The 25,910-nt window shown below is 33.4% G+C and overlaps 1 protein-coding gene across 1 annotated transcript in view; it reads left to right on the plus strand.

Moving 5' to 3' along the window:
* The window catches only part of LOC150107624 (ephrin type-A receptor 4-like), a 472,256-nt gene that overhangs the window by 428,251 nt on the left and 18,095 nt on the right, over positions 1–25,910 (plus strand). The window contains exons 12-14 of the mRNA XM_090391433.1: positions 3,096–3,343; positions 14,176–14,274; positions 25,205–25,315. Of these exons, the coding sequence (XP_090247559.1) occupies positions 3,096–3,343; positions 14,176–14,274; positions 25,205–25,315 (458 nt within the window). The remainder of the gene's footprint in view (positions 1–3,095; positions 3,344–14,175; positions 14,275–25,204; positions 25,316–25,910) is intronic.

A 25,910-nucleotide genomic window follows, 5' to 3' on the forward strand; every position in this document is an offset into this window, starting at 1 on the left:
TGAGATCACCCTAGTCACCAGCTGGGTTAAAGAAGCATGGGATTCGATACCATCTGAAATGATTCAACGCTCATTTCTTAAATGTGGAATAAGTAATTCAATGGATGGATCTGAAGATCATGTCATATATGAAAGCGAGGATGATGCACAAGAAATTGGAGAGCATGAAGACGATGACGACAATTGCTATACTGATGATGCAATCCCTACAGATGAATTTATAAATGAAATGTTTGATGACTCAAAAGATGAAGAAGAATTTAAAGGATTTTGATATTTTGTTTTAAAATAAATATTTCTTTTGTTAATTCGTATTGTATTATTTATATTGTTATGGAACAAGATTAACAGATCGCATTAAAAATGGACATGGCATTTTAAGGCTAGTTTTCAAACAAAATTTCTAGTTCGCATTATACGTGGATCGCATTATACGTGATAATATATGGTAATTCAGAAGATCGAATTCTGGCTGATTGGATTAGAGCTTTCATAGTACCCACCTTTAAAAAGAGAAATATAGCTGAATATGAGAATTAGAGGAATTTTTCTTATGGAGTGTTCCAGGTAAGATTCATCCATGCATATTTGAGAAAGGGCTGAGCAAAATTGTGGAAGAAGAAGCTAAGTTAAGGCCAGGTAATTGTCAGGATAATTGTCAATAATTTTTCAATTATTTTCAGGAAATAATTGAAAAAATCATGGGAATATAACAAGGATTTGTATTTAAGTTTATATTTAAAAAGATCTATATCTGTATTTAAGTAGATATGGAAAAGGCATAAGACAGTTTGCCAAGAGAAAAGCTGTTCATCATCATCATCATCATCAGTTTCCTGATGTGTACCCTCACAGGATGTTCAGGTTACTATGACAGCACTGCATGATTTAGTTTCCATTATTAATAATTTCCTATCACAATTTTCATCCAAATTAGTCTATTACTTGTCAACACTCCAATATTATCACATGTGACCACAAATAATATGATGGTGCAACATGATGAGAAAAGCTGTTCAAAACATTGCAGTTATATGGTACAAATGGACATTATATCAAGCAATACAGTTTATATTTGAGTCATAGTCAATTGAAGAAGAGGAAAGATATTTGATGTAGAACTCGCTGGCCTGGTTGGTCAAGTGGTTAGCATATCCGCTCTCTAGCCAAAAGGCTGTGGGTTCGAATCCCACCTTGGGCATGGATGTTTGATTATCTGTGAAAATACTGGTGGTGGTGGTGGGCAGTAGATGCCGTTGGTGTAGATGATGATGTTAGTTGCGGTTTGTTGTAGTTAGTGAATTGAGTGGTGGAGACGGAGAGTTGTAGAGTGGGTGCCCTCCCTCAGCGAGTCTTTAGACTCCTTGGGGGTGTCACATAATAATAATAATATATAATAAGGTGTAAGTAAGGTGTGCACACTATCTCAACTGTTACTCATCATCTATATGGATCACTTTTGTAAGAAAGTGGCATAAACTGGACATCAGAATTGAAGAAGTTAATTGTTGGAAGTTTTTACGCTTGGTTATGCTATAAATTAAAGATGCCAAGAAATTATATTCTTGGTTTAATCCTTTATCCAAGTGTACGCAAACAAAGCTTGCAGCTGAAGTATTTTCAGGACTGAGCAACTTGTATATAGAAGCTAATGACTTCACATCACTTGCCTAAGTATCCCATAATGTAAAGCACATCTCTTTATGGACATGTATAATGTTATGCATTATGGGAAGGGTTTCACTACCCAGACTGGTTTCAACCTTTATTGAGGTCTCATCAGTGGGAGCCCGAGAAGGTTCAAGAAGACCTGGCAGACCATCAGCAAGGTGGAGAGATGAATTACATCATTCGATGGGAAACAACTGGAGCTTATGGACCAGAGACAGAGAAATGTGAAAAAATGTGGAGGAGATCATTGTCCAGCAGTGGATGGATAAGGATTGATTATGATGATGACGATGATGATTACTGATATTGGGATGAGCTTAACTGGCAATATAATAAAACTGTTTGCAGATGATGCAAAACTGGGAAGGGTGATGAGGAATCAAGCAGATGTTGTGGCCTTACAGGAAGACTTGAATAGATTGCATAAGTGAGCAACAGTATGGAACTGTTAGTTCAGTGCCGCAAAGTGTAAGGTTCTAAAATATGGGATGCAAGGTATATACTTGGTGGGGAAATTTTGGAGGAAGCTGAGAAGACAAGAGACTTAGAAGTGGTGGTGGATAAGGATTTGAAGTTCAGAGGTCACATTGCACAAGTTGTGAAGTTGTCACATTGGATAATGACAACGATATGGAGGAATTTAACATGCAGAAATAAAGAGGTTCTGGTTCCATTGTATGAGGCCTTGATTAGGCTTCATGTGGATTATTGTGTGCACGAATTTGGTCCCCTGGTGATGAGGATAGTGGAAAGTGTCCAGAGAATAGTGATTAAAGTAATAACTGCTCTTTGGGATATGGGATATAAAGACAGATTGAGGGAATGCAGTTTGCAAAGCCTTTTGAATAGAAGGAAGAGAGGGGATATGATTGAGACATTTAAGTTGGTAAAGGATTGTTACCGGGTTAATATGGAAGAAATTTTTCATTGAATGGAGGAAGGGGGTAGAACAAGGGGACATCCCTGGAAGCTGTATGAGAAGGGTGTGAGCAGGGGCATAAAGAGCAGATTCTTTGCATGGAGAGTGGATGGTGGGCAGTGTACATTATGGTGAATGCAGATACATTGAATGAATTTAAAGCACAGTTTGGTGGGCTTTGTGTGTAATAGTGTCATTGTGTACCTCCCATGATGAGTCTTTTGACTCTATGGAGTGTTAATAATAATAATAATAAAAACTGTTTTCGCATTAGACATCCTTTAAAAATATGACCATGTATTCCAATTAGAAAGTATTGGTATATTTGTTAGAGATTTTTTATAATGGCAAAAACAGTAGTTCAAATACAAGATTTTGTTTAGAAAATTCACTAAACTGCCTTTTTAGTTCCAAACTGTTAATTGCTTGTAGTGTTTTGTGCAATCATTTTTAAATCCCTTATATGATATACATAAATGTTCACTTTGTTATTAACACTTTTCAGGGGAATTTGGTGATGTGTGTCGAGGCAAGTTAAAAATTCCTGGTCAACCTGAAATTACTGTTGCAATCAAGACTCTAAAACCGGGTTCATCAGACAAAGCCCGAATGGACTTTCTTACTGAAGCAAGCATTATGGGACAATTTGATCATCCCAATGTAATTTACCTGCAGGGAGTAGTCACAAAAAGCAATCCTGTAATGATTATTACAGAATTCATGGAAAATGGCTCACTTGATACATTTTTACGGGTAACTTGAATGCATTTTTATTTTAATTTTGTGAAGATATATAATTATGTTCACTGGTTTTATTCCTCTTTCAGTTACTTTTCAATGTATAAAACAAGAATTTTTAGAATGTGGCCCTTGAGTTATTATTGAACTTGTTATGGGACAGTTTAATCAGTTTAGAGAGAGAAAAAGAGAGACTTAAACTAAGATAAAGTTCATAAACCACATGCTATGACCAGAAATTATAATTTCTGGTCATAGCATCTGGTTTATGAACTTTATAAACAGAAGTTTATAAAGTTCATAAACTTTATAAATTTCTGGTCATTATGAACTTTATAATCAGAAGTTCATAATTACCAGAAATTATTTAACAAGAAGTCCATTTACCTGAATTCATATTGATTGGTTGAGTATATCATAAGTGATTAGAAAGTTTCCAGACTACATTTTATATTATTGTACTTCTTTGTAGCGACTCATTTGCACTCTGATAAAGTGGGCCTAAGTTGCTCTTCTGAAATAATTTTCAAAATGTGTGTTCTATGATCTGTTGGGGCGTTTCTTGATTTTTTTAAAATTTGGATTGCATGATATGAAAATCTCCATCCCTTGAGTGCTAACTTTAATTAAAAAAGAACTGATTACTATGTCAATGCAACAATTGAGCATTGCCCTGATATACATTGACCTGGCAGTTTCCCCCTTCTAATTTTAGTAAGGGAACAGATAAAGGATAATGTAACATAGATCTGCCACATATTTCTTGGAAATGCTTCGATATGATCCAAATAAAATTCCTACCTTATCAGCTACCATTTAAATGGTGAGAAGTGTATTATCTGAATCAGCTTTTTATTTCCATTCATTATGATGGAAATCAAATATAGATGGATGCTATGAATTTTCTGCATCTTCTATAGAAGCTATTCCATTTTCAGAATTTACAAACTGTTTAAAAAACTTATAAGTTTTAGTAGCTTTTTTGCTAAATTTGAAATAATTATACCAGTGTCTAATTTTATTTTATTAATTGTATAAAACTAAAATTTGGCATTGTCAGATGTACAGTGGACAACTGATGGTGAACTCTGTACCAGTGGTTTCCTGTTGTTTGGTTGTAATACAGCATTTTACTGGACTGAAAACTAATGGTAGCAGTGGTTGAGGAAATGTTTTTGACTAGAATCCCTTGGATGACACTTCTTCACCCCCCCCCCGACTGAACTAAAAACAATACATACATACATACATACTAAATACATACTTAAGAAGGATGTTATGTTTATGATTCACGTTTTCTTAACTATAGTAATATTTTAGTTATATTTTATTAAGTAGATTTTGTTATGAAGGTTGGCATTGGCAGTGTGCATTGTGTGTTTAGTGAGTTTGCAATACTTAGAGAGATATGATGCCCAGTGTCTAAAATATTTTTTGGAACTGGTAGCTCACTTAAAGTCTTCACTTTCATTATGGATAAAAAACAGTATTGGTAGTTATTTTTTTAAAATCAGAATTTTGTAAAGAAATGTGTGCAGTTGTTTTTTTACCTACTTTTACTTAACCCTCCTACTGGCCAAGGTGGATGAAATGGCCAGACCACCCCAGATTTTTAGAGCCATTTTAGAGCCATTAGCGGATTAACTGTGGTGGAGGACTTTTGTGTCACTTGTCTTTACATGTACTGTGTTACTTGAAATTTCCTTTACTGTACTAGGATATTTGATTTTTTTTTTTTTTTTGCTGCACAATTTATTTATTGTGTCTCTTTCCAAAAATAAAAACGAGTTTTACATCTGCCAAAATAAATAATCAATCCTGAAATGACCACAGATCAGCCTTTGCAATGAATATATTTTAGTAATAGTAAATTTTCTTCACTTTACTGACAATATAGATTTTTTTCGCGAATTTTCAAATGTTTGTTTGTATTTAAAATAATTTGTCAAATATTTATATTTTTAAATAACATTTAGTGAAATAAATATGACATTTTGCTTTCTTTCTTTTCAAAATACCTTTATATGGATCGTTACATTTCAATTTTAGAAAGGAATTTTTTTTTTTTTTTTTAAATGAACAACAAATGATTATAAACTGCATTACTCGGTTTCCAATTGTGTCTTTTTTAGTATCAAAAATTTATATCCAATGGTATTTTATCAGAGACTCTTTGCCTTCTTCTTTTGCTTAAAATTGCAACAGTTTTTTTTTTTTTTTTTTTTTTGTAGGATGCACATTACTATTATTATTATGTAACACCTCCAGGGAGTCCAAGGACTCATTGAGGGAGGGCATCTACTCTACAAGTTTCTGTCTCCACCAACTGCAAATACCTTCATCATTTATACCAACGCGACCCACCGCAGACTACTATCACTAGTATTTTCACAGACAATCACAAACATCCATGCCCACAGCGGGATTCGAACCCGCTGCCTTTTGGCTGGAGAGTGGATACGCTAACCAGGCCAGCCGTGAAATACTATAATATCCAGTGCTTAACCACTGTAGATATGTTGAAAATATAATAGGAAGGATATCCTGTATGGAATGATTCAAAATTTATGCTCATTTTTAAGATTTTTTACTGCAACTCTTCCCCCCCTCTCCTCTCCTCTCCTGGAACTCAGTTACATAACTACTTTAAATTTCTACTGGTTTGAAAGCTTTCAGACAGTATTCAAAATCTCTTATTTCAGTTTACCATTTTGACAAAAGAAATAAAGCAATAATATTGTTGAATATTCGAAGCTTCTAAATCTGTACCCTTTCTTTGCATCTGAAATCAGCTGTTCAGCAGTCTACTGAAATTATTCTCAGATTTAAATATACTATGGTATATTTTCAATATGTAAAACTGTTTATGCATACTACACAAAAGAAAGTTCAGTTGTGTTATTTTTGTTTCTTTTTTTTAAAAAGAAAAAATCTAAATATTACTACTTCTACTGCTGCTGGTTGCTATTTCTGAAATACATCTTACAAATGCTCGACAATAATCCTGTTAGCTGGAGGAAAAGCTTCTCTTACTGCTTTTGAGCAACATAAGAGAGAAAGTTTCCCAGAAGTCACACTTAATTGCCTTAAGCAAGAATGTCTTGTTTTGTTTTCAGTTGTTCAGACATTCTAACACAGAAAAACTGACATTTCTTTTACAGGCTGATGCAGTATTTATGCCATAAATTATTTCTTCATTTATAGTGATCAGTTTCACTTTTATTATCGAAAAATTTTAAATTATGTGATACAATTATCTTGAAAAAAGGATTTGAATTTTTTAAAGAAAAGCTTGCATATGTGTTACATAATCATTTATTTTTTGTGAGGGGGGGGGGGGGGGATTATAGACCTATTCAATCTGCAGGCAATTGTTATAAATGTAAGTCACTTTGGGAATATGCTCATGCAGTTGTGTAAAATAGTAGCAAAAGTTTAACTACTAATAAGGTCGCATATCTAAACTAGAAGAAAATGTCGTTATATCTGCTGATGTTAGAACTTACATAAATATTTTTTCTGGCATGAATTCTCTATCAGCTATAATGTAATCAATTTACAGATTTTTGCTCTTGTATTGACAAAAGAAATATGTGCAGTAATTTCTTCTTTCTACTACAAGAAAAAAACAGATAATAACAGAAGAAAAATATGAAATATTTTCTTTTTCATTGGGTGAATTTACAATGTTCTTTCTTTGTGTTTTGAAATGAAAGTGCAGATGATTATTTTCTTACCATATTTGCCAATAGAAAATCTGCTATAATTATACGAGTGACATTTTACTGTTTTTCTCCCACAGGAGAAAAGAAATAAGGCAATAATATTGTTCAATCTGTTAAACTTTATTGTAGCAGAAATTTTTATTATCAAACTTTGCTGTTTTGTAATAAAAAAAAATATATATTGTTCATGCTACTTTGAAAAGTTCTAATCTGTGGCACACACTGCTCTGAAAATTTAATAGACAAAGTTTCAGCAAACTGTATTCTTATTTACAAAAAAAAAAAACAATCTTATAATAAGCATATTTGAAAAACAGTTACATTAGGTGAGATTGTGGTACACAGAATATTTCAAAAATTAAGAAATAAAATATCTCAGAGAATGATTTACCCTACTATTCAGAATTGTTTGGATAAAATTATATATTATATATATTCTAATATTCCTTTCTGTTCAGTAATAAGCTATAAGCTAATGGAGATTACTGACCCTCCCCACTGGGAATCAGATCAAAAGAACATGCCCATCAGGCAGCACACTAAAGTGCCTCATGCAATAACTGAATATTTTACAGGCAGAAATTCCTTGTTTGATTTTTCCATCTTTCTGATTGATTAGCAGACATTCCAAACATATTATTCTGATATTGCATTTGTAGGATGACAGTGTTTTTAAATATTAATTTCCCCTATTACCCAATATCACATAACTTCCTGATTTATAATAATGAGGAAATAATATGTATATTTTCTTATTTATAATTTGCTAATTTATAATAATCAAAATCTAGTTTCTGTGTCGAAAAATTAAACGTTATGTGGAACAATTACTATGGAAAAATAACAAATTAAATAAAAACTGTACCTATGTTCCATAATAGTTTTCGGGTGTGTGTGGTAGTGTTGCAGCGGGAGGGGAGTGGGTGTAAAACTATCAAAGTTGAAATAAAGTTCATTTCTATTGTGAAAATATGAAATTTCACATTTGATGTATGCACATATACATATTTTATATCCGAGAATATATGCAAAAGTGTTGCTTACTTTAAAATTGGAGCAAAATATATAAACTAGAAGAAAATATATACATATCGATTTAAATAATAACTGTTTATTTCATTTTTGTAAAGACCAATTATACAGGGAAACCAACAAGGTGAAAGTGCAAAGAACAGTAGACTATGATATTTTGAAAAAACTTAGTGATATGATAGTGAGTGATAGGAACTGTACTCCAGGAGATTGATGGCCAGGGACTTGGGAGTGTTGGTAGATAGGGAGTTGAAGTTTAGGGGCACATTGCAAAAGTGGCTAAATCAGCTCATCAAATCACTTGGATGCTGAAGAATATTTTGACGAGCAGAGTTAAGCAAGTTATTGTTCCTCTATATCGAGCCTTGATAAGACCCCATCTCGACTACTGTGCCCAGATTTGGTCACCTAGGTTTCTTCTTGATGGGAGGAGGTTGAGAGGATCCAGAGGTGAGTGACCAAGATGATAGCAGGTCTATGGAATGAACTTTATGAAAACATAATAAATTTAGTTTAATCCTTTATCCAAGTGTGAGCAAACAAAGTTTGCACCTGAAAGTATCTTCAGGACTAGGGTAAGGTGATACAACACCAGGGCAACTCGTTGCAAAGGTGTAGCAAGGTACCAACACTCCTGTCTCAGTATCTCCTTTAATGCAAAACCCATCTCCTTGCGGATATGTCTAATGTTATGCATTAAGGGAAGGGCCACTAACAAGACTAGTTTCGACCTTTATTGAGGTAGAATGGGAGTTCATGCCTTTCATCACTGGCCTCTTTAGATTTAAAAAAAAGTTGTGCTGAGAGTCAGCTTGATAGTGAGAGAGGAGGAGAAAAGATAGAGTGGGTAGTAGTAGATACTTAAAAGAAGCCTCAGTCAATCTACTTGGCCTGACTTAAATGTCAGCACCAAGCAGATCTCCGACATTATCTCCCTCCATCCGTTCTTTTCAGCTTTCCCCAGTCAGTCACCTCTTCAGGTGATACAACACCTTACCCTAGTCTTGAAGATACTTTCAGGCGCAAACTTTGTTTGCTCACACTTGGATAAAGGATTAAACTAAATTTATTATACTCTAACCAAGTGAAAAATAAACTTTCAACATCTTTCTCTAAATCCAGAGTAATTTATTAAAAAAGGGTGGCACACCATTTGGCAACTCCTATGGGTAGAGGTGACCTGCGAATGCTTCTACCTGGTATCTCAGCTTGGGCCTGGCTCCCACTGAAGAGACCTCAATAAAGGTCGAAACTAGTCTGGGTAGTGGCCCTTCCCTTAATGCATAACATTAGACATATCCGCAAGGAGATGGGTTTTGCATTAAAGGAGATACCGAGACTGGAGTGTTCGTAGCTTGCTACACCTTTGCAACGAGTTGCCCTGGTGTTGTATCACCTTACCCTAGTCCTGAAGATACTTTCAGGCGCAAACTTTGTTTGCTCACACTTGGATAAAGGATTAAACTAAATTTATTATACTCTAACCAAGTGAAAAATAAACTTTCAACATCTTTATGAAAACAGGTTGAAGATTTGTGGGTTGCAGAAATTGGTTGATAGGCAGAAAAGGGGAGATATGATTGAGACATTCAAATTGCTGAAGAGTTTCTATAGGATTAATTCAGAGGATATTTTTGAGAATAGGACTGGTGGTGGGAGGACTAGGGGACATCCATGGAATCTGGGCAAGATTGTGGTTAGCAGGGGTGTTAGAGCTGGGTTCTTTACTTTTAGAGTGGTAAATGAGTGGAATAAGCTGCCAGAGTCTGTTGTGGGTGCTATGACAATGAATGAGTTCAAGGCAAAGTAGTATGATAGATACTGTGTGAATGTCGAATTAGTTGTGATGGACATGATGCTTAGGGCCTCCCTCGATGAGTCTAAGGACACTGACACTCCTTGGAGTCACCCGTAATAATAATAATGATTAAAGAATTGCATATTATTCTCTATAAAATAACATAATCTAGAACGTCGGCAGCCGGTTTTTTTTTTTTAATAATATTTCAAATAATTATCGTGAATTAATTTCTTCGAAAACAAAGAAAATGTTCTGTCGAGTAAGCGATTATAGAAAATTAGCACAAAAACATTAAACATTAGTTCTCCAAGGTAATGCAATTTTTAAGTGAAGAAAGTATGCAAGGATTTATATTTTGTCCCTGAATTTAAAACTGTACAATAAAAAGAGAAAATAAAAATATTTCTATATTTTTAGTCTTTCTAATATAACTAAGAGTCCAGTTGACCATCATAAAACAAGGAACTGCATTCCTTGTTATAGAGAACTGAGACTCAGCTTCGCGAGATAATCTGTTTAAGTGTTCTCTACAGCGTGAGTTTTTCATCCTACAACTAGGCAATCTGGCCAGGAGAATGTACACAATTTACATACCAGTATGTATGTTTAGGCATAAGACTAACCACTTTATCCTAAATTTATGGTTATGAAAACTAATATGGGTAGGATGTATGTGTTAAAGGATTTATAAGTATTACAGATTGTTATTACTACTATTATTCTTTATTTTTAATTATTTTATTTTTTATGTGACTCCCACTCCCGTAATTGTAAGCCTGTCCTATAGTACATTAGTATACTCTGAGTGGACTAAAGATTTTTTATTTATTTTTTATTTTTATTTTTTATTTTTTTATTGATTTTTGCACATAGTCTGTGAACTCTGCCCTAGGGACCAAACATGGAACTTTTTCAAGCAACTTCAGGCCTCCAAAAGCAGGACAGTGGTCTTGCACCAGGCAATGAAATTTATCTATCTTCTACCTAAACGCAATCATATACACATCCATGCCCACAGCAGGATTTGAACCTGCAGCCTGTTGGTTGGAGAGCAGTTGGATGGTGACTACTCAGTGAAACAGACTGGCATATTTATTATGGATCACGATTTACTTAATGCTGTTTGCTAATCGGTATAAATGATCATGCCTGATCTCATAATCCTGTTATTCAACTTATCACTGATTGAAGGTATCAGAAATTTAACTTGCACTCCACATTATTATAGTTATAAAATGCAGTATATGAATTTCATCACCTAGTATGAAATTATCACCTTATTTATTGAAGGCCTGGAGTGGTTCGAAAAAGTCCCACATTTGGTCTCTAGAGCAGGGTTTTCAGACCATCTTTCATTCTTTCTTTCTTCTTTTGTTTTCATTTGTCTCTGTCTTCAGAACAGCTTTTCTCCATACCATTTTCCCACCAAGGACCATATTCTCTGTTGTTCAAGAAATACATCAACTGATTCCATCTTTCTTCCTGATCACTTACCCAGACACACAATTTAGTGCTGTTGTGTTATGAGTTTGGCAACTTATCATGTGTGGGGTAGATATGTCTGTTCCTCAGCCACCCCATGGTATAAATACCATAGTATAATCCATTCGTTAATAACTTAATTAATACTAATATTATTACATCAGTACTAATGTGCTATAGATGCATTAGTGGAAGTGGTATGAAACATGATCAAAATTAGAGATATTAAGATTAAATTAGAGATTCAGCTGTTCAAACTAAATCTACTGCTGTAACATAGTAATAAAAAAAAAGACAGACTATGAAAATAAGCAGTACTCTAGGAAATGTTATTTGCATTATTTAGTGAAAATCAAAATTAAATGTGGAAATAGATAATAGAAGGAAGATGGCTTCATATACAATCATGCATAGAGGAGAGAGCCAGTTAATTTAATTTAATAAGTGAATAATTTATATGAAATAAGAGATTGAGAGAGAGAAAGAGATTTACCAAAACACCATTGCTAGTTTGTTTGAACTTGCCTGGTTTTCACTAATGAATCTGAAAGTTGAGTCAATAAACAAGACAGTTGATTGAAGCTCACAGATATGAGAGTTCTAAAAAAAAAAGAAAGAATGAACAGATGGCATGAATGGAAGAACCATATTAAAAGAGAAGGTATTAGAAAGGAACCTAACATTGCTTGCATTCAAGACTGTGTATATACAATTAAGATAGTATAGTCACTTAAATACAATGAGGGGGGGGGGAAGGTTAACAAAACATGTGTTTGATACCAGCGATTAGGAAGAGGACTTTTCATTGTCCTTCTCATCAAGTAGTAGTAAAGGGATGAAGTTGTTATTTTAATTTATAAAATTTGGAAATTTTGTCATCTGGTTTTGGTAATGATGAGGAACTCTAGAATGTTAGTCATGATTATGGTTTAGAACTTGGTGGATAAGTATAAGTGATGTGATATGATACTCTTTAAGTTGGTGAGTGGATTTTACTTGATTAATACAGCTAGGATTATTTCATATATTGAGGAGGGCGAGAGGTGGAAGAATGAGAAATGACCATTCCTGAAAGTTTTATAAAAGTGTGGTAGGGAAGGGTATAAGCAGTAGATTTTTTTTTCATGGCTGATGAATGGAATGCATTTCCAGAGAATGTCGAAACAATTTAAATTGAAATATGACAGACATGTTAAATAGGACCTTCCATGGTGGGCCTTTTGACTCATGTCAGTTATGTTGTTAATAATAATAATTATAGAAATCAAATCTTTTCAACTGGTATATGGAACAGGACAATGAAATAAAAGAAGAGGGTTGAAGAAATAGTCATCATCATATTCCTGACATGTACCCACAAGGGGTGTACAGGATAACATCCTGTACACCCCTTTTGGTTAGCCGATTTAACCACTCGGCTAGCCAGCCTGGTTAACCAAGTGGTTAGCATATCCGCTCTCCAGCCAAAAGGCCGTGGGTTCGAATCCTGCCGTGGGCATGGATGTTTGTCTGTGAAAATACTAGTGGTGGTAATCTGCGGTAGATGGCATTGGTGTAGATGATGAAGGTAGTTGCAGTTGGTGGAGACGGAGAATTGTAGAGTAGGTGCCCTCCCTTGATGAGTCTTTCGACTCCATGGAGGTGTTATATAATAATAATAATAATTATGATAGTACTACATGAAACAGTTACATCATTACTGATTTCCTATTGAAAATTTTCCTCCAAATTAATCTATTATCTGTCAAGACTCCAATATTATCAGATCTTATATTTCTCTCTTCTAAAGCACTTTTTACTGTATCAATCCAACTACATTTTGGCCTTCCTCTCGGTCTTTTTCCTGCCATCCTGGCAAAGAACACTTGTTTTGCTAATGTTTCTTCTCCCTTTCTGTTTAAGTGACCGTATAACCTGAGATTAGCTCTGCTAACACATTTCTTAATGCTAACAATGTCAAGTTCTTTTCTAATATCCTCATTTTTAATATGATACTAACATTGATGCCAACTGTCTTGATTCTCCTAATCTTTTCTCAGAACTCTCATATCTGTAGTCTCGCGTTTCTGATCAAGCGTTTTATTTCTAACCCAGCTCTTTGATTCATAAGTTAAAATGAGTTTGATAATTAAAATTGTTGTCTTCTTGTATGCTAGTTTGGTGTTTTGACTAATTTCTCTGTTATTCCTTATAAATTTATTCAATTGACTTTCTACCATACCAGCTTTGCTAATTCTGCTGCCGATTTCTGTTTTTAATTTGTCATCTTCACTAAAAATTGTCTCTAAATAGCTGAAATGTTTTACTTAGTAGATTCTCCATTCAGAATGCAGTTTATGTTTTCATTGTTTCTGCCTATTTTCATCATCTTTGTCTTTTCATTGCTGATTTTCACATCATTTATCACAGCAGTTATTAGTTTAGTCAGGCAATCCTGCAGACTTGTACTGGATATATTTAGAAGTATAATATCATCTGTGTCAAGTAAAGAGCTGAGAAATAGTATTAAAAAAAAAGAAACTTAGAGTGTTAAGCTTGAAAGATCAACATGAGTTAAACCTAATACAAAATAAAAATTAGTTAAAAATCAGTTTGCATTCTCTATGCTGTTCTGGTATTCCTGTCTCTTTTTTATTTATTTATTATTTTTAATTTTTCTATATATATAATGTAATATATGAGGTAATGAATAGACATATTAACTTCATTATCTAGCTTGATAAATGATTCATAATTATTGCATTATAAATTCTGAAAAGTAATTAACATTAATGTATTTTGCAAAACACTATTTCTTCCTTCTGCAGGCAAATGATGGAAAATTTCAGGTAATTCAGTTGGTGGGAATGTTGCGAGGTATAGCAGCTGGGATGCAATATCTTTCTGAAATGAACTATGTACATAGGGTAAGTAATGATTGTGTTTTGAAAATGCTGTATCAATTTCCCTTAAGAGATATTTTTATCTCTAGTTAGTTCCGTGAATTTTCATACTTTGTTTAGATAAATTTATTAATCCTTCATCATTTGAACTGGTTTTTAGATATACTAGTAGTTTGGATTCCTTCTTTCCTTTTTTTTTCTTTGAGAGAGAGAGAGAGAGATGTCAGAAATAATATTGATTATGTTACACTGCATTCAGAATTACATTACTAGATCTTTGTAATATCTTTGTAATGACGTTTTTTTTTTAATAAAAATATGACTTATTGTAAATCATTTTGTCACTGATACATGTTGTGTTTAAGAATAGACAATATCATATTATTCAACATCAAGAAACACACCTATTGATGATTACTGAAATTTCAAATGCAATCAATTACAGATAATGTATAGTGATGCATGGGAATAATTTTAGGTTTCTAACTGAATTTCAGTTAAAAAGCAGTATTTAATCATAACGTAGAGGAGCATTTTTTTTAAAACGTGGTTTAGCTATGCTTCTTGGTGCCATTATCTAAATTTCTTCTGAAATATCATGAAGGATTATATTAGTTGTGATAATCTTTTTTTTTTATTTTTTTATTAATATAAATGAATGTCATTTCATTCTGTAATGGAATCTATGCTGAAAAAAATTGTCACTGAGGATTTGTATATTGATCTAGCAAAACAAAAGTTTATTGCTAAAACTGCATGCATCATTTTGCTTTATAAGCATTATCACAGTAGGTAGCATTTACTGTTAGATGCATCACGCAGGGTGCAAAATATAGTTTACTTTTTCTATGTTTATTTTTATTTTGTTTTATTATTATTATTATTATTATTTATTTATTTATTTTTGTCTTATTTTGCTGTACATTATCAAAATGCTAAGCATCTATTAGATTTGCTTTGTTCCATTTTTATCCATGTATGTAAAACTCTCCTCTGGTTTGACAGATGTTATTAAAATTTGATATTTGAATTTTTTTGCTGAAAATTTGTTGAGTCATTTTAATTTTGGCTTAAATTGGAACATTTTGTAGCATCAAAATTTAGGGAAAATTATTAAAATAAATAAATGTGAGAATCAACATGGATTTGTGAAAGGACGCTCTTGTTTTAGCAATATGCTAGCCTTTTATAATAAAGTTACAAGAGCATTAGATGAGGGAAAGGCATATACTGCAATTTTCTTAGACTTGGCGAAGGCATTTGACAGGGTGCCACATGATAAGCTGATATTTAAGTTGCAGCACATGGGTCTGGATGTCAGATTGGTCAACTGGATTCAGGATTGGCTGTCCGATAGGTATCAGAGAGTTGTGTATGGTGGAGCAGTTTCCAGGAGGCAGAGGGTTACAAGTGGGGTCCCACAGGGCTCAGTACTAGGACCTATATTGTTTAACCTTTATATCAATGACATAGCCAGTGGATTGCAGGGGGATATTCAGTTGTTTGCGGATGATGCGAAGCTTGGAAGGATTATTAGTAATAGTGCAGATGTGGTAGCCCTGCAAGAGGATTTAAATAAGCTAGATAGATGGGCAAATGAATGGGGGTGTCAGTTTAATGCAGCAAAATGTAAGGTCTTGAGGTTTGGGAAACATCGATGGCATGCTGCATACTCTATGGGAGGAGTTATACTGGAGGAAGTAGGGGAGACAAGAGATCTGGGGTTGATGATTGATAGAAACCTGAAGTTTAGGGGACATATTGCAAAGGTGGTGAAGGTAACACAGAGGATTGCTGCTATTATGAGAAGGACACTGACCTGCAGAGATAAGAGGGTTATCATTCCGTTGTATAAGTCTCTGATCAGACCACACTTGGACTATTGTTCTCAGATTTGGTCCCCAGGATTTGAAGGGGATAAATTAACCGTGGAAAGGATACAAAGACGGATGACAAAGATGGTTTCAGGACTGTACAAGGATAGTTATGAGGATCGGCTGAGAGAATGTGGACTGCAGAGTTTGGTGGATAGAAGAAGGAGAGGTGATATGATTGAGACTTTTAAACTGTTGAGAGGTGGTTACAGGGTTGACACTGGGGAGTTCTTTCGCTTGGTTGATCAGCGGGAAGGAGTGATGACAAGAGGCCATCCCTGGAAGTTACGAAAGGAAACTGTGAGCAAGAGGGTAAGGAGTGGTTTCTTTGTGTGGAGGGTGGTTGAGCCGTGGAATGCATTGCCTGATGGAGTGGTGGGAGTGAGAACGGTCAGTGGGTTTAAGGAGTGGTATGATAAACTTTGTGTTTCTCAGGGGGGGACTTCCCCTCGATGAGTCTTGACAGACTTTATGTCTTAGAAAGGACCTCCCTCGATGAGTCTTTTGACTCCTTGGAGGCCTGAATAATAATAATAATAATAATAATAATAATAAATAAATAAAATAAAATTACAAATTACAATAAATAGTCTATAGTAAATAAGCCAAAAATAGCTTTAAGTTCAGCTTTGCAGTGATAATGAATGATTGACAACACAAGAATAATGTTGGCAAACAGCTTTATTATGATTGTCTCAGATCAGTATTGCATCACTAAAGTTTACTTGTAAGTACGTAATGTCATTGTATTGGCTGTGTCTGTGTACTTACCAATCCTCATATTGATCAGCATGTCTTGTGTAGGTTGTGAGAAAATTGAGGGTTGAAGGAAGCTAAATATTCATAAATTTGATTGATTTCTTATTTTCTGTTTATAAATTTTTAAATTTATAAACAGAAAATTTATAAATTTATAAATTGTGCTAGATACTGAAAAATGCACATGTTTATAATCTTTAAAGGTACCTGTGGCATAACTATAAATAATAACTTAACACAATAACCACAGTAATTAACTTTAATGAAATAAAGGTACAAATATTTCAGAATATTTGTACTTTTATTTGTAATGGAATACAAAGTACAGAACAGTCCATGGATTACCAATTAAAAATTATTGCTGCGTAATAGAAATTAATATTAATAAAATATTATTAAATAATTCTTAAAAACTATTTCTTTGATGATTACATAAGATAAGAATCTCCCAAACTTTTGGGAGATTCTTATGGTCCCAAAACACAAGAGTAGTGATGCTGACAATTCGAATATGCCAAAGAGAACCTGTAAAGTGCTTCCTTTTAAGTGAAAAAAGTAGAAAGTTCTCAACTTCATAAAATAATAAATAAATAATAATTATAATAAAACGTATGCTGAGGTTGCTAAGATTCCATTCACATTCAGATAACTTTTATTACAGTAGTTTGTGATAACTGTTCTATTTTATTATTAGATTTGTAAACTAAATTTTATCATAGGTATGTATAGGATAAAACATAATACAGCAATCCCTCGATTAATGCACCTAATGCATTCTTTAAAACAGGCGCATTAATCGAAAATGCAGTAATCGAATATAATAACCTATGGGAAAAAGTATAATTTGTTCTTCAGATTTCTTTTTTGACCCTTAATTTTTTTATAAAAGAATTAGGGTATGTCTCAGTGCCTAGTTAAAGGAAAACCATAAAGCTGAAGACAATAAAACATATTCAGAATATAAATTTATTATTCTGCTTCTTAACAAAGAATTGAGCTAACGTAGTTTGGCGGGCATTCTATTTCTTTTTTTCATACAGCTGATGGTATGGTTCTATTGCCTCTTCTGCAAATTTTACTGGTTTTCTCTCTTCACCAGGGTCAGTCTCTCAGCATTGCTGCTTAAAAACTTTGATTGTATGAAAACTATTTTCAAATTGTTTCTGTGAAACCTCTTTGGGCTTGTCAGTGATTAAATTTTCATATTCTTCAGGATCTTCTGCTGTGCATCTAAATTTAGTAGGTCGGAATCATCCAACTTCTCAGAATGAGATTTAATTAATTAGCTTAATTTGAAAAGCCTCTAAAATCATTTGCACATTGTGGAAGAATGTGCTGCCAAATGGCTTGCATATTGCTAACAGTAATTTCATTCGACTTTGTGACTTTATAACCAGACTGAGATTTCTCTGATTTGGCTAGAAAAGTCTTGGAAGGCATTTGCTTCCAAAAAAAGGCTGGTTTCATTGACATTAAATATTTGTTGATCACAATAGTCCCCTTCTTACACAATTTTCTTCAAAATCTCTCGATATCTCCTTATCTGCACTTGCAGCTCTGCCTGTGATTAGGACATTATGTAGGCTATTTCTCTTTTTGAAACGTTCAAATCACCTAGCACTAACATGGAATTCTTCTTTTCCATCATTGATAGCCCTTTCTTTCCAGGTTACAAAGAGACATTTGATTTAATAAAGCCAGTGTTTAGCGGGATCCATTTTTGGTTACAATCTTTGATCCATGTAAAAAGAAGTCTCTCTAATTCAATCATTATAATACTTTGATTTCGAGTGCATGCATAATGAACTTGAAGCAGCCGTACCTTTCTCTTTGTATTCAGCAGTTGATTCAGCCATTTTTATGTTCTTGTCCTATCTTTGCTCTGGACTCGCCTTGTTCATTTTTCTTTATTATTATATCAAGTTTTTCTTCCAATCAGATTACTTTTCGAATCATTTTCACACTTCTATTTTTTGCTCACTAATTCTTTTACTCAGATTAAAGGTTAGGAAAAATAATTTAAAATAAAAAAGTAAGGAAAACAATTGTACGAGATATGATCAGCAAAATGCTATGTAAAGCAGACGACATAAATTTTGGCGGTAAATTTGGAACATAGTTTACATGGAAATAGTGTAGTATGCCATTAAAAATAACTTTGTAAAATGTTTCAAATCGGTTACTAAATTATTTCATCCTGGCGAGTGATTTTTTTAAAATAGTTAGCCATAAAAATGTATAGATCGAAAATTTTTAAAATCGCTAACATTTATTGTTAAGATGTATATAGGCGCACTAATCGAATTTGGGTATCGAAAAAAAAATGATGCACTAATCGAAAATGCATTAATCAGGGGCGCATTAATCGAGCGATTGCTGTATATATATAGGATTCGGTACCATCTGCAGTTTCAGGTATCTGCAGGGTGTCTTGGAATATATCCCTCACAGATAAGGGAGGACTACTGTATATGTATAATATGTATTGGAGATACACAAACTTTGCTCCTGGAAGTCACTGTCATGCTCACTGAACTGCTGCTGAACAATTCTTGTATGATGGACAGTAACATTGTCATCCATGAAACAACTGTCATCTGTTTGATAAAAAGTCAACATTGCTGCAGGATGAACTTGATCAGCAACAATGTTTAGATATTCCCTGAAGGACACCTGATCTTCCAGCAATATCAGGGCACCTGTTCTGTACCAGCAGAACATGATCCCACACCATGACACCATCTCCAGAATATTAAGTTGTGTTTACAAGGCAAACAGGTTCATTGCTTCATGGAGCTACCATGAAACTCTCTGGTTATGGGCAGTAAAAGAACGAGGCATACTGTGACTCATTGTACACGACTTTTTTTGTTTTTCCAGTCTTCCAGTTCTTTGCAGACATTAGTAGTTTTCATAAAGGCATGCGACTGTCAGTACTGATCCTTTTCAATTCCCTGAGCATAGTTCAGTGAGATATTGGTATCACTCAACTTACAAACTACATGGTTAAATCAATACTACTGATTATTTGAATTTTATCTTTAGGAAATTAGAGTTAGAGTGATGGAATGACAATGCTAAAATAAATGTATTGCATTGACAATAAAAATAAATGAGACAAATCTGTGTTTATATATATACATATAAAATCTCTCTCTCTCTATATATATATAAAATAATAATAATATTATTATTATCATTATTATACAGGCACCTCCATGGAGTCCGAAGACTCATTGCAGAAGGCCCAAACTATCCACACAATCTATCATACCTCTCCTTGATCCCATTAACAGATAAAGCACCAAGCAAAAAATCTAGTCCTCACACCCCTACTAACCACACCTTTATTCAACTTCCAGGGAAGACCCCTTGTTCTGGCTCCTCCAGCCGAGTGCTGAACCATATTCCCTGCATCATTCCTATAAAATCCTTTAAGCAACTTAAATGTTTCTAACATACGCCATCTTTTTCTCCTATCAACCAACTTCTGCAATCCACACACACTCACTCTATCTTCATAGGGAACATTTTATAGACCACTCACCTCTGAATCTTCCCCATTACTTCCTCATCCCAAAGAAATCCAGGAGACCAGACTTGAGCACAGTAATCTAAATATGGACATATCAAGGCCTTATAAAGAAGAATTTCAACTTCCTTATCTCTACTTGTTAATGTGCTCTTCAATAAGCAAGTAATCTTATGAGATACCTTAGCAATATGCCCTCTAAACTTTAACTCTCTGTTTAAGTTAAGGGATATTACATCCCATATCGTTTTTTAGCCGAATAAGAAACTCAAAGAGTTTCATGCTGAATATAGTAGAAACTATATAAAGTTCGGCGATTCCAAGCGTAAGCAAATACCTGGATACTGCAGCAACTGACCCTTAAGGTAGTGCAAGCTGAGGCAACTCATGTCAAAGGTGGAGCATGCTCCGATAGGACACCTCTCGGCAATACTCATAGAAGGGTTGTAAGTTCTGTTTGCTACAAACTTGATATTAACTAGGTCTACCTACTCACTGATGAGACCTCAGTAAAGGTTGAAACCGGTCTGGGTAGTGACCTTCTCTCATAATGTAGAACAGTAATACAGCTCCTAGGAGCTAAGTTCACATTATGGGTAAATATCAAGAATAGTGATCGGAGCTTGCTCCACCTTTGACATGAGTTGCCTCAGCTTGCACTACCTTAAGGGTCAGTTGCTGCAGTATCCAGGTATTTGCTTACGCTTGGAATCGCCAAACTTTATATAGTTTCTACTATATTCGGCATGAAACTCTTTGAGTTTCTTATTCGGCTAAGAAACGATATGGGATGTAATATCCCGTAACTTAAACAAGTCATATGTTGCCGAATTGAAGCCTTTGGCTCTTCATATATCTAATAATTTAACTCTCTGTTTATCACCACCCTTAAATCCCTAGCTTCATCTATATCCTGGACTACAGTGCCATCAACGTGATACACAATTTGTAATCTGCTTATCCCAAAATGCATAACTTTACATTTCTCCACATTAAACTGATACCCATTATCTTTTGCTGATACTAACAGTCTATTTAAATCATCCCACAAGCTCTACACATCACCTTGATTAACCATTACTCTTCCTAATTTTGTATCGTCAGCAGACAATTGAATATTTCCTTTCAAGTTATTTCCTATATCATTTATGTACAAATTAAACAGCAATGGTCCCAGCACTGAATCTTGCGGCACACCACTAATAATATAATAATAATCATTATATTATATTATATTATATTACAACTATTATATAAAATTTGATTAAAAAACTTCATAAGAGATACTTTCTCTCATAGATGTACAAATTAAATTTAATTTCATAATAAAAAGCAAACAAACAATGTTTTATCCAAATTTGACAAAAAAAAAAAAAAAAAAGAGCAGAACCCTTTTAAATCCTTTTAAGATCTTCAATTTGGATTGCTGATTAAAGCAGGTTCTCATTTTCTTTGCTTTAATTCAAAACCAGACTCATTTTCAAAAATAATTTTTTTAAACTTTTCAACAAAAATGATAACATGTCCAACCTCAGCAGGATTCTTTGTAAACGTTTCACCATAGATTCAGCTCATTGTGGAAGACATCATAAAGAAAGAACAATCTTAGCATAGAGTTTATTTCAAGTAGTTCTTTCAATAATAGATTTAGTTTAATCCTTTATCCCAGTGAGAGCAAACAAAGTTTGCGCCTGAAAATATCTTCAGGACTAAATATAGTGTTGTACTATCTTATCCAGTAAGTAGTGCAACACCAAGGCAACTCGTGGCAAAGGTGGAGCAAGCTACCAGGCACTTCTAACCCAGTATCTCCCATAATGCAAAACACATTTCCTATGTGGATATGTATACTGTTATGCATTAAAGGGATTGGCCATCTACCCAGACTAGTTTCGACCTTTATTGAGGTCTCTTCAGTGGGAGCCAGGCCCAGAGCTGGAGATACCAGGCAGAAGCAGTAGCAAGTCATCTGTGCCTATGGGAGTTGCCAAAAGGTTTATCACCTTTTTTAAAAATTACTCTGGATTTAGAGAAAGATGTTGAAAATTTAACCTAGTGATAAATAAATTTTCAACATCTTTCTCTAAATCCAGAGTAATTTTTAAAAAAGGTGATAAACCTTTTGGCAACTCCCATAGGCACAGATGACTTGCTACTGCTTCTGCCTGGTATCTCCAGCTCTGGGCCTGGCTCCCACTGAAGAGACCTCAATAAAGGTCGAAACTAGTCTGGGTAGATGGCCAATCCCTTTAATGCATAACAGTATACATATCCACATAGGAAATGTGTTTTGCATTATGGGAGATACTGGGTTAGAAGTGCCTGGTAGCTTGCTCCACCTTTGCCACGAGTTGCCTTGGTGTTGCACTACTTACTGGATAAGATAGTACAACACTATATTTAGTCCTGAAGATATTTTCAGGCGCAAACTTTGTTTGCTCTCACTGGGATAAAGGATTAAACTAAATCTATTATAGTCTAACCTAGTGATAAATAAATTTTCAACGTAGTTCTTTCAGTTGATGAACTGTTCCTAAGTTCTATCTCCAGAATACTATTTCGTCCTCATCTCCTGATTATTTTATTACAGGAATCTTACTTTGTGCAAATGCTGCATGAAATTCATGCAACAAAATTCCACTGTCGATTTATTATAAAATGTGAATAAATTACTAAGACAGGACCTACCCTTTACAGAACTGTGCTGCTCACAACAGAGTATTGCACCCCTATCCACCCACTGTGGGATTTTACCTTTAACCAACTTTTCCAGTGCTTTAACATAATATAGAAGAATGTCTAAATTTCTTCCTTGAAACAATTTATATTGCTCTGTCTTCAGTTTGAAATATGTGCTAGCAACAACTTAGTATTTAAAGTAGTAGTCTAATTCCTCTTAGTCTGTCCTTTAAAAACAATATTCAGGAGGCCTTCTTTAGATTTGTATCTTTTGGTGGTCATTCACCATTTGAGAGAAACTTCTTCGTGAAGATCTGTTGGTCTCTGCATTCCATTCTTCAACCTTTTTACTCTTCTTTCCGAAAAATTAATGTTCTATTCCAATCTCAACAAAAAAGTTTCACAGCTGTTGCTTCCTGGAGAATGTCTGTGCATGTGTACATTCGCTTCAACACTACCAGTTTTGAAGTGAGTATGCTTCTAAACTTATGAAGTTCTCTTTGTACTATATTATTCTGTGGGTTGATAAGACAGACAATATGAAAATAAGTTTCTTGCAAGAAAAGCAGTTTTATTATACATTTTTCAGTCTTGTTAATGTGACAATTCAAGATGACAAATTCTTGATATTTGCTGACTTAGTGCAGTTCTCAGACATGAAACTGTCTCTGCTTGTTAGTACTATCTCTTTCCTTTATGAAATATCACTGCAATTTATTGGTATTTTAGAGCATAAACATTTAAAATGTTTTAATAAAACTTTAAATTTTATAAGATGACTTTATTAACAAATTTTTCTATATCTATTTATCTATATATATATATATATACACAGAAAAATGTTGTTTGTATATATATTTATATAAAACAAACAAACAAATAAAAACCCTCTGTATTCTGCATTATATTCTGCCAAATGGAACTGGGGAAAGAATTAACAATTTTAATATATCTCGATTTCTTTAATTTTTTATTATTATTATATGATCGCTTAATACATATGCCAGCTAATTTATTAAATTCTGAATGAAAATCATCAGATACTCTACAATTCACATATATTCACAGCAACATATAATTTAATGAATGTAAAATTTTCAGTCATATTTCATGATGATTATCAATGCATAGATGTGGTTAAACAGAATAACAATTAAAACAATAATAGCACATATTAGAATGCAGAGTGTTATATACAGGAGGCAAACTTGGTCTGCAAATCAGTAGAGTCCAAAGAGCAATAAACAGTTTTTATTGCTCTTTGGGGGAAAGGGAATGTTTAGCACAATATGGTATAAGCAAGATGCCTAAAACTTTCCCAGCTTGAAATACAACTCACTCTTGCAAAAAAATGAAGTAGCTGCATGTTTAGCATTAATTTATATTATAAGGTTGCATTTCCATTACTTTTTTTAAACTAACCATTTCTTTACACAGATTATCTATGAGTCATAAAGAAGAATGTTAGTTTTATATATTATTTTTAATATGTTCTCATTTGAATATAACTATTTTTAAATTTTAAAATATGGTTTATATATTTTTCTAACACATTTTAATATGAACTTAATATTTTAACTGTTCTGTTTTATTTTCTCTTAAACTGCTCCTAAGTATCGATAATCATCATTATGAAACATAATGAAAAATTTTGCATTCAAAATTTTGACACATTACAATGACATACTTCAAATTTTTAATTTTAACATTAAACCGTGAATTTCAGAAACATTATTTTTGTAAACTCTTTATTGTTTGCAAAAGTAGATAAGTTAGCTGTATAAAAACTTCCTAGTGTTCTTACACATATAAAGCTGACTCTGACTACAGTAAACACTGCTATAACAAATTCATTCATGATCACAAAATACTAAAAAGTCTCAACTAGGGACTGATTGGAAGAATGCTTTTTTAAAGAAAATTCAGTACAGCTAACCATTACTATAACAAACTGTTCCTATTGGTCCCTATGGGTTCTCTATAGTGAGAGTTGGATTGGTCATTGGTCACTAGAATCTTTCTAGCTATTTGTGCAATAACTGAAAAAGATAAATAAATAAAAATAATAAATAAAAATATAAAAAATAATTATTTATTCATTTATTTACAGGATTTGGCAGCTAGAAATGTTCTAGTTAATGCTAATTTAGTATGTAAGATTGCTGATTTTGGGCTTTCCAGAGAAATTGAAAGTGCTACAGAAGGTGCTTACACTACTAGGGTAAGTTAATATTGTCAATTATATATAATGGAATCTCAATTTAACGGTTGTCTTGGGGAAAGCAAGCATGTTTTGTGCTTTAAATAGGAAAAAATTAAATAGTGAGTTGTATAACATTGAAATACAAAGTTTTAATATATATAAATATAAATATCAATCAAACTGTAATAAAAATTATAAATTTTGGACAAAAATATAAATTTAAGATTTATTTATATACATTTTATGTCAAAACAGAGTGGGAAAACTGTACCTCTCTGATATTCTTCTTTTTTTATGCTTACTTATAAAGATATTGAGGATACTTTTTTCAAATAATTTTATAGCCATATTATAACTTGTAAATATTATTTGTTTATAGTGTTACATACACGTTATAAAACATTTATGATTAAAAGCAAAATTTTAATAAATATAAAACATTTATGTCCCTCCCACTGTCTCAAGCATTACTTAAATCTGAGTAAAATACAAAATTAAAAACTGAATTAAGGAAAAAAGCACACAAAAATGAACACTGAATGTGGAAAAGTAATAAATACTAGGATCTAAATTATGACTTCACTGTGTGTGTGTGTGTGTGTGTGTGTGTGTG

The sequence above is a fragment of the Typopeltis vanoorti genome, chromosome 4, assembly GCF_054136105.1.
Source record: "Typopeltis vanoorti isolate ZY-2024b chromosome 4, IOZ_Tvanoo_1.0, whole genome shotgun sequence".
Taxonomy (NCBI): Eukaryota; Metazoa; Arthropoda; class Arachnida; order Uropygi; family Thelyphonidae; genus Typopeltis; species Typopeltis vanoorti.